The sequence below is a fragment of the Humulus lupulus genome, chromosome 6 (assembly GCF_963169125.1).
Source record: "Humulus lupulus chromosome 6, drHumLupu1.1, whole genome shotgun sequence".
Classification (NCBI taxonomy): domain Eukaryota; kingdom Viridiplantae; phylum Streptophyta; class Magnoliopsida; order Rosales; family Cannabaceae; genus Humulus; species Humulus lupulus.
The window spans coordinates 37,179,489-37,190,392 of record NC_084798.1 but is presented as its reverse complement, the minus strand read 5'-3'; the positions used below and the strand labels follow the sequence as shown (position 1 = coordinate 37,190,392).

General features: G+C 31.8%; 1 protein-coding gene across 1 annotated transcript; it reads right to left on the bottom strand.

Annotated features, from left to right (window-relative positions):
• Positions 1–1,976: 1,976 nt before the first annotated feature.
• Positions 1,977–7,176, bottom strand: LOC133782073 (putative disease resistance protein RGA3). Its single transcript, XM_062221236.1, has 3 exons — positions 3,626–7,176; positions 3,426–3,512; positions 1,977–2,546 (listed from the first exon to the last, which is right to left on the bottom strand). The coding sequence occupies exon 1, from the start codon at positions 7,077–7,079 to the stop codon at positions 3,654–3,656; it is 3,426 nt and encodes a 1,141-aa protein (XP_062077220.1). The 5' UTR covers positions 7,080–7,176; the 3' UTR covers positions 1,977–2,546; positions 3,426–3,512; positions 3,626–3,653.
• Positions 7,177–10,904: the final 3,728 nt, after the last annotated feature.

Here is a 10,904-nt window from a genome sequence, read left to right as displayed (position 1 = left end):
CTTTGTCATAAATATAATAATGAAAAAGCCCTATAATATATTACATATATTTAGAGAGAAATACATAGATAAAAAAGTTACCAAATACCATTTTCCTATGATCTCCAACTCTTACTATGATCGAAAATGGAAGATTGTAAAAAGATGCTTAGTTATATTATATTTGAGTAACCTGCAACTCCAATGTTGTAGTACTCCACCTTGGATGCCTGCTCAAAACACTCATGTATATTTATAATTTCACATGCCTTTAAATAATTGGATGTAAATTTTAATTTGTTAAGGAGATCACGTTTAATGTAATTGATAATGAGACCTTTCACTTTTTCTATGTTGGTTTCTATGAAATTAAAGAGTCTCCGACGTATGAATAATGAGATTACAGAAAAGACTAATACTGGAGTACAATACAAGAGCCAATAATTATATATATTTTTGTTTTAATTAATAATTATTATCATTATTAAATAATATAGATAGTTTCGTGACAACCTAAAAAATAGAAACCGAAATTTATTTATATACTCTACATTATGTTATGTAAATGTATTCTTTTATGAACTTTTAATTAATTATTATCATTATTAATAAATATAGAAAGTATTCGAATACGTTTTTTTATATATATAAAACTGAAACATTATTATCATTATTAATTAATATATAAATTATTAGAAGACTTTTTTTTATATAAAACTAAAATATAATACAATATTAAAGAGATAAAATAAAGGGATTTTTTTGCAAATACATATATCAGGAACATTTTTTGCAAAAATACAGTTCTTATATATTTAATTCATTAATATATATGTATTTATATTGTATTCAATATTAAGGTTTGCAAATGGGTCTCCCACTCTTCCTTCTACACAATCTCCATCTCTCCCATCTTCATGATCTCATCTTTTCTTCTCTACCAGCCATTGCCAAACTGTATAACTTCAACAAACCAACCAGAAATCTCCTCCCGTCAAATCCAAAATACTCAAATCCGCAACAAAAAATTGAAAACCCAACAAAATCTCATCAAAATCTGCAATTAGGTTGAAATCCTATTGAATTATGACTTCAAAAACAAACTCAACCACTCAAATCATTGCAACTTTCATGTAAGTTCTTCTTACTTTTGTTGCTCTGTTTTTTGTTGTTTGGTGTTTCAAAGGTTGCTCTAAATATTGAATAAGTTGCTTGTAGGTTGCTCTGAATCTAGTACATATTGCTGTAAATATTTAGGTTGCTGCAAACAAGAGATTGACACTGAGTAGGATAAGAGAGCTATTGTCAATTTTATGAAATGAGTTAAAACTGAATTTCTGGGTTGCTGATTATGTTGCTGAATATGTTGCTGACTAGTTTCTTTAAGTTTAATAAATGTTGCTGACAAGCTTGCTTAAGAGATTCTCTATTTTTTTGAAATTTCTTGATTGATTTGGTTGAATCTGAATGGGTTGCTGTAAATATTTAGGTTGCTACAAACAATCGATTGGAAGTGAGTAGGATAAGAGAGCTATTGTCAATTTTATGAAATGAGTTAAAACTGAATTTCTGGGTTGCTGATTATGTTGCTGACTAGTTTCTTTAAGTTTAATGAAGGTTGCTGACAAGCTTGCTTAAGAGATTCTCTATTTTTTTTTTTATATTTTCTTAATTGATTTGGTTGAATCTGAATGGGTTGCTGTAAATATTTAGGTTGCTGCAAACAATCGATTGGAAGTGAGTAGAATAAGAGAGCTATTGTCAATTTTAATTATTAGTGTGCCTATATATAATGTCATATTATTATTATTTAAGTTGTAATTTTACATAAATTATCCATTGCATTATGTATATATATATATATTTATAATATAATTCAGGGATTTGAATATAGATAACAGCGTCATATACTCCTTTCTTGAAGTGTTTTTTCACTTAAGATCAAATTAAATGCAACATTGACTCTCTGCAACTTTAATGGTTGACCAAGTCAAAAAAAGACTTTTCTAATATTTATGTATGAAAACCAAGTGGAAAAGAAGAGAGATTGAAGAAGAAGAAGAAAAAAGTAAACGGGAAAGCAAAGAAGAAACAGTAGAAATGTAATAAGTAAATGTATAAATCGTATATTTGAAAATAAACATTTATAAAACTGAAAAAGATAAAAACATAACGTAAAGTTGAAAAAAGATGACAAATAAACGTAAATAGGATAATTTCCCTAAAATAAATTGAAAAAAAAAATAGATAAAATAGAATGAAGGAAGCTTAACCATGTCACCTCATCAAAGCTCAGCATTATGATATATAGATTATATCATATTTTCACATACAACATTCAACATTTACATATGATATGATGAGCAATTTTGAGTTAGTGTAGGCAATCCAAATTTCAGGACATCTGGCATCACAAAAAGAAGCAAAGTTTGATTCATTTTCTGCACGGTCGTCAATGAAAGACCAAAAATAGGAGAAATTTGTGATTACCTCTTCAAGTTTAGTTTTTTTGCACCAGGGCAGAGTAGAAGAGGGGTAAAACAAGATCCAATTTTAGTTCAAAATGTCTGCAACATAAAATTTCAGTTGAAGGAGTCAGATATATATAAATATATATATATATACTATGTAAAAATAATGGGCAATGCACACTTGCTTAATTTTAAAGTCAAGAACATACTTATTCAAATATGTATTTATTTTTATTATTTTTTAATTATCATATAAATTTTAAATAAATAAATAATATCATAAAAATAAATAAAGCATGTTTAATATAGTGTATGATATAAATGTATTAAAAAATTATGGCAAAACATTGTCTATAATTTTAATAAAAATCAATTCACTTTTTTTCAATATATAAATGAATGAATTAGAGTTCTATAGTATATATAAATATTTATATCAATAATCTCTACATATATGACATCTAAACACTACATTGACATAAATACGTATTTACATGATATATATAAATTACAATAATATTTAAAAAGAAATTAATAATAGAATAAAATAATAATAGAAAAAGTCATAATGTAGAATAATATTCATGCATCAACTATTGTTAGTTTCTAATATAACTCGCAATGTCTTTTACGGAATTTGATAAAGAAAAAAAGTTTCAATCATATTAATATTATATATGGATTATAAATTTAAGTTTGCTGCTAGTGCTTTTTTTTTTAAAGTTTGTTTCTAATTAATAATAGCTTATATTGTGTTATATGTTTAATATGATATTATTCTAATACGTAAAATCTAAATTTAAATTTAATTAAATTTTATTTAAGTTATAAGAGATATGATTTTTTAATTATTTAATTTTATTTAAATTTAAATCAGATTTACAATCTACATTATTATCTTACATATAAGAATATATATATAAAAAATTTCAATTTTTACAATAACATAATTAAAATAAGAAATTATAGAGATACCAAAAAAAGTTCTCATGTTCTGATTGTCCAAGTCTTTCAAATTCTTGTATTGAGTAACAAACAACAAAAAAGAATCGAGCTTAGCTTCTGCAAATAAGACCAGAAAACGTTATATTCTCTAGAATATTTCAAGAGAAAATATGACAATTGTAAAATGAAAAAAAAAAATCAACATTTGAATTTCTGGTAGCATAGCATACCTGAATAAGAAAATCAAAACCAAAGGAATCATTCGACGGGAATCCAATCCAAACGAACATGTGGAATATGAGCAATCTTATTCCAATATGCACTAGTTATCTTCTGGTATCTTCTTGTTAAGGAAGGACAACGCTGAATCTCTAGTGTTTTCATACATTTCAGGCTATGAATTCCTTCTGGTAGCGACTCCAATTTTGGGCATAAACGAATCACAAGATTTTCAAGAAATTCTAGAGCTTCAATACCATTGATGTCTCTTATAGCACAACGCGAAATGTGAAGCTCTTGCAAGGTGATGATATCTCGAAGCCCCGAAGGAAGAGTCTTGAGTGGAAGACAATCTAATCTCAGGAATTCTAAACTTTCTAATGTATCCCATTTGATCTGACCAGCTTCGTTGTCATCAAGCTCGTTAATGCCACCAATACACATATTCTTCAACTTGGAGAGAGGAGGAGACGATGATGATGGTGATGGTGATGGTGATGGTGATGCTTGGTTGGACATGGTGAGTTTGAATGGGATCCAGCTAGTTGTGTCCAGGACTAGGCCTTCTTCTAGAGTCGGGAAGAGAGGCATGGAATCCAACTTTGGGCAATCTTCAATAACCAATTTTGACAGACAAGGAAATGAAGAAACCAAATCATGAGTAGTGTCATTATTTTCCCACCATCTCTCTAACTTAGGCAGTTCTGTGAGCCAGAGTTCCTTTATGGATGGAAGGAATAATGAGGTTGAAATGTGTTGCAGATTGACCATCTCATCCAGTGCCAATACCTTGAGATGAATCAAATCATCCAATGACGGTAGAGATTGGCAAAATGAGCAACTTCGCAATGAAAGTTTCACCAGATTGCCAAGTTTCACCAGGCTTGGACTAAATAAAACGACACCCTTGTATCCATTTATAGTTAATTCTTCAAGATGAGAAGAGAAGTTGTCATTGTCTAGTGGTGGTACTGGGGGCATCTGGTCAATTCTCTTCATCTCTTGAATATTCCATTCTAATGACAAAGATCGAACTCTGTTAGGCACTGCATTTAAATATGTAGCCTCTGAAATTTCATGACTCAAATTTTTTAATTGAAATGTTCCACACAAACTTATCAATTTCTTCACTTCAATTAATTGGGCATCGTGCGCAGAAGAGACCTCCCCAAGCATAACATGTGATAACGTCTGAAGATTAGTAAGATGACCAAATCCTTGAGGAAGACTAGTCAGATTGTGGCACCCATCAATCTCGAGATGTCGAAGGCTGATCAAATTTTGAATGTCTCTTGGCAACTGTCTGATCTTGAAACACGAGGAGAGCCTCAGAGTTTGCAAATTCACGAGCTTGGTAATGGAATTGGGTAGTTTTAAAATATCCTCATTCTCAGAAAGATCAAGATATTTCAAAAATTTCAACTTCTCAATTGAACTTGGAACTATCCTGATTCCAAAATCACGCATTTCTAGTGCTCGTGAATGGTCACACTTGCTAATAATACGATCAAATAATGTGTCGTTGTCGTGTCTCTCTCCGGACCTCCACCACTGACTCTGCAAAAGGACTGATCGTATCCTATTCCCAGAAAAACCTTCTGCAACATCTCCCATAATTGACACTGCACTGTATTCAAATGACACATGGGCAGGGTAGTCTACTTTTGCATCAAATGGTGATGAGAATAAGCATTTTCCCTCGGCTACAACAGTTGCAAGATCATGCATCAAATGGTGAATTTTGAACTTAACCACGCGATTCATCACATCTATTGTGGGTTCTTGAAAGAAGGATCTTCTTAGTAAATTCAGAACATATTCATAACCCACGTCCTCAGCTGATTTTTCCGGATGATCAGTGATAATAAAGCCCTGTGCCATCCACAACTTTATCATCATCTGCACATCAAACTCGTGATCTTTGGGAAATAAGCTACAATAGGCAAAGCAATGTTTTAGACGCGAAGGGAGATGATCATAGCACAACTTGAGTAATGATAATACCCTCTCATAATCACTTGAATCATGCTCATGAGATTTCTCTATTTCGAAAAGTACTATTTCATAGAAATGAATCAATTCCCCTTCTGAATTTTCAAAATATAACATGCTTCCTATTGCCGTTGTGACAATATCAGAGATTATTCCATCACACCTTTCTACGATCATCTTTCCGATTTCTCTCACCCTCGAGTGGATGCCTTCATGCTCTTGTACTCCAAACACTGCATTTCGAAATAGCCTCCACAATTGATCTTCACTTGGAAAAGGGCAATAAGAAGCCAAACAATATGGTTGGATGGTGCCAATATTGTTTGCAACTTCTGGGTTACAGGTAGTTATAATTATCTTACTACCATTACCCTCAAAATTGCCCAAAATTCCTTTAAGGAATAGGAAATTTTGAGGGTTCACATCATCTAGTACAATAAGGAATGGCACACTAGATAATAATGAAGAGACAAGTAGGTTCATGAGCATATCCAAATCAGATTGCTCCATGTTTGGATGATGATTAGGATGTAGACATGCAACCAATACATTCAAAAGTTGGGTGGAATTGTTAATGGGAGACGTACCAGAAGAAGAAAGGCATACCCAAATACGTTTGTGGAAATGATTTCGAACCCTCTCGTCATTGAAAACCTCCCTTGCAAGCCTCCTTGTTTCTGATTGCTCCATTCCCAACACCGGAACAACCGTTGCAACATTCTGCTGCTGCTGCTCATCATCATCATCTTCCAACACCAGAACAACCGTTGCAACACTCTGCTGCTGCTCATCATCATTCAACGCCACAACAACCGTTGCAACATTCTGCTGCTGCTGCTGCTCATCATCATCATCATGACCTAATAAGAAATGAATGATTTTTTCCTTTGCATCCACATCGATGATATCCGACCTTCTCTGAACAACATGCTTTGATCCTCCTTCTCGCACAATAAATGAGCAAATGGACGCCATTCCATTGGGAAATTCAATTTCTTTATCACGACGCTTCTCCAGATTAAAGTCACTCTTAAACACATCTACTGTTACTTCGATGCATTCAATACAATCACGAATGTCATGAAAATCTAGAGAAGTAGCGGTGGGGCGTGTTGTTGTTGAGAAGAAACTGCTTATTGTCGTATACATATTTTTTCTAGCAGCAACACCACCACTACTACGCTTCATCAAAGCTTCCGTTGCTTGCTCCTCTAGCCAATTCTCAACTATACAGAGAGTGTCTTCAACATCTCCTTTCAGCCATAATTCGAGTTCTTCGTTATGGCGAGCCTGGATCTCCGCATCAGGAAGCAGAGGTGCGAGTTCAGAAATGGCCATTTCGAGTCTCTGCAGCATGTCATCACGTTCGGCAGTACCCCATAAAGACCCAACCATCTCGCGAACATCTTCACTACGCAGCAGTTCGAGGATCCGATCAGCAACAACGCAGAGATTATTTTCTGCTGCAGCCATTATTGAACACTGTGAAAGTTTTGAGTTAAAGCAAATTAATAACAGTTGCAGGTAGATAGTGTGATTTCAAAGATGTACGAACAAGTTTTTATGTATCAGAACATTTCTTTCTCAACACAACACTACTCTAAAACTAAAAATACTTGACTTCTCCACTTTAATTACTAAAGAATTGATCGATACTTTGCCTGAAGAACATAATATTAAAGTAATTAAAGCTATCTTCATCGTAAACTTTCATATGCATTATTCCTCCTTTTTCAAAATATGTCTATATAAATTGTGATCTATTTCTTATAATACTTACCAAAGAATCCACGGATCCTAATTTTTTCTTTGGTATTACTTTCTCAAAAGACTATCAAAAGTTTGTTAGGTTGGGTATCACTTTTTTTATTTCTATTTTCTATACTTACAAAAAATTATAACCTATTTTTTTATGGTTTCTATTATAGTTATAATAGAAATTCTGACAATATTTGAGAAATTCTAAAAAAAAAAATTAAGGTGGCAAAATCTAAGTTCAAACAATTAGTTGCATACGAGTCTAATCTTTTTATACTCGTGGAAAACTGATTATTTGAACCCTGATTTCGACACTGTAAATTTATCGGAATTTACTAAAAATTGGCGGAATACCTACTATAACTATAATGTAAGCTCACATACAAAAAACATTGGATCATAATTTCTCCAAGTATCAAAAACAGAATATGTCCCTACAATAGTAATGCTCATACCTAAGAAACTTCCTATATATATATTTAAATGGAATATATATACTACCTCTATATAAATATATATAAATAAATAAGAAAAGCTTCATGCTTAAAGAGATTTATTAATCGTCACAATTAGCAAATTATAAGCATGTTGTGATCTTGATATATCATCAAGAATAAAATGTTTTCTTCTTCCTCATCTAGATATTCATTTAAGATGTCGTTTAACATCCATTTGATGAATATAAAAATTATGAATTGATGATAAGCCAAATAATCATATAACAAATGCAGTCTTAGCTACCAATGCGAAAGTGTCAAAATAATATATTACTTCATTTTGCCTAAATTTTTTGGCCGCCAAAAGATTTGAATAGTACCATTGATGTGATATTTCTTTCAAAATACTCAGTTACACCATATTGGTTTCTACTCAAGTGGATCGTCAATTAATTCTTAAATATGGTTAGATATAATTGAATTCATTTCATCATTTATTGACTCTTTCCAAAAAGTATGGTCTCTTAAAGACATAAGGTTTGTTTGACATTGTTTTCTGTTTTTTTGTTTTTAAAGTTGTGTTTTCAGAAATGAGAACAAAAAATAGTTTTTGTAATTTTCAAAAAACAAGAGGTATTTCATTAATGTTTTCTAAAAACAATTTTTTAGTTTTTTTTAACAATTAATTAATTAATAAATATATTTACAAATAGAAAATTCTTTTAAAGTTTGTAATAATATATTTACAAAGAGAGAATAGTAATGTGAAAAAAAATAATGAAAATTTTGAGGAAAGAGAAATTGAGAAGAGAGAAAGTAATGCGAGAAAAAATGAGATAGAAAGTGAGGAGAGAGAAAATGATGAGGTAGAAAGTAATAAGAAGAGAAAATAATGTTAGAGAAAGTGACGAGAGAGAAAGTGTTGATTGAGAAAATGAAGTGAGAATAAATTATGTGAGATAATAATAATTAAAAAAGTGATGTGAGAAAGAAAAGAATAGGCAAAAATTTTTTTGAAAATAACTTTTTATTGTTCTCAAAACTTTTATTTTTTATAACTTTGTTTTTAAAATTTATTTTATGAAAGCAACCCCAAACTCCCCTACTTGTTTTCAAAAAATATTTTTTTAGTTATGGAGTCAAACAACCTCATAGTTTCTTAGTAGGTTTTGGAATCATCTACTATTTAAAGTATCATTGAATACTTCCAAATGACTTCCTTATGGTTACCCTCTACCATGTAAAGTGTTTTCACTTGAGTACATTTATTATTTGATCTCAACTATTTGAGTTTTTGGCTCCTTCTAGGTAATATAGGTAACATTTGAAGGTATCTCCTATTGAGTTACTTCATTAGGTTCTTAAGGTTTGTTCTCACTATACAACATGTTCTTGAAAAAACTCTACTTTTCTTGATTAAATTGTCACATTAGACTTCAAGTCTAATAGACTATAGGTTTTACTATTTGAGGCATAGCCTATAAATACGCACCTAATTTCCCTAGGACCCAATTTAGTCCTTTTAGGGTTATGCTCTTGCAACAAACAAGACACCCACACACTTTGACATACCCTAGTTTAGGCTTCTTCCCTTTCCATATCTCATATGGTGATATTAATTTTTCTTTAAGGGAATATGATTTAAAATATGACATGTGGATAGCAAGAGGCTCCACCCCATAAAGCAAAACTCAATTAAGCATGTAATTACATAGCATTAATCATTTCAACAAAAGTTTTATTCTTTCTCTATTCGATACCATTTTGTTGGGGCGTATAAGAGGTTGTAAATTTATGAATTATTTCACGCTCTTGTCAAAATAAGTTGAATTCATTTGAAAAGCATTTACCGCTCATATCACTTCTAATTACTTTTATTTTTCATTCCAATTGATTTTCAACTTCGACTTTATATATTTTAAATGTTTCACCTTTATTGTTAAGCAAGTGATAAGTCCGTTTTAGGGTCATTTTAGAGTGTGTTTTTAAACTGGTTTTGAGTCTATTTGTGTGTTTTGTGCAAGATTACGCTTTTGTTTTGCTTTGTTTTTAGACTTTGCTATGAATCACGGGATGGAATGGAAAGAAGCGGAATTTGTGGATAAAAATGGGCAATTTTATGGTGCTTGGTGTCATTTTGCATGAGTTCTTATCATCTGAGAGCATTTGAGAAGATTTGAGGTGAACAAAAGGGCTGAAAAGTGAAAATTGGGCATAAGAGGAGTTATGGTTGCGACTTAGTCAAGCAAGTCGCGGCTCAGCAAAGTCAAAAGCTGCCTAATGTGCTGTGAATTTAAGGGTCACGACTTTGGTTAGGGAGTCATGGCGCTTGAGGAAGCCGATACTATTTAAAGAGGCCTTAGAAGACACGGGTCGCGACCTGGGTGAAGAGGGTCGCGGTACCTGAAGCTCCAGACGAAAGCTGAAGTGTAATGACCCAACTATTTCTAAGACCTTGGACCAGTAGATCTACTATACATAGCTACTATTTTGGGAAAGATACATAAGAAATAATATAACTTTATTAAATCTCAAAATATTGTATCAAATACATAATAATAGAAAATATGGCATGGGTACCCATTGTTTAAAAGACTAGAAATAAATAACTTCATCATCGATCGACACACAGTCCACACATTCCATCCATCCTCAACACACAAGCCAAGCTACCAAGAATCTTTCCGCCTTCGTATCTAGTTTCCTGCATCACACTAAAAAAAATAAAGGAATGAGCCTAATGCCCAACAAGGAAAACCTACTAAAAACATACACCATATATCATAAGCATAAAACTAAATCATAAACATAAACTATAAAACATATGACTATAAAAACATATATCAAATATCATAAGCATACACTATAAAACATATGGCTATAAAAACATATACCATATAGGACTACAATATTAATGGCTATTAACTCATTAACATGGCATGCAATAAACCATCTAGGTCCCCTGTCTAATATCTGAGGCAGGTTAGATCACATGGTAGTATATGATAACCCATCTAGGTCCCTTGTCTAATATCTGAGGTAGGGTAAACCATAACTCTAAACCATGAAAATGATAAACACTAGGGCTTTCTAGCTAAGCAAC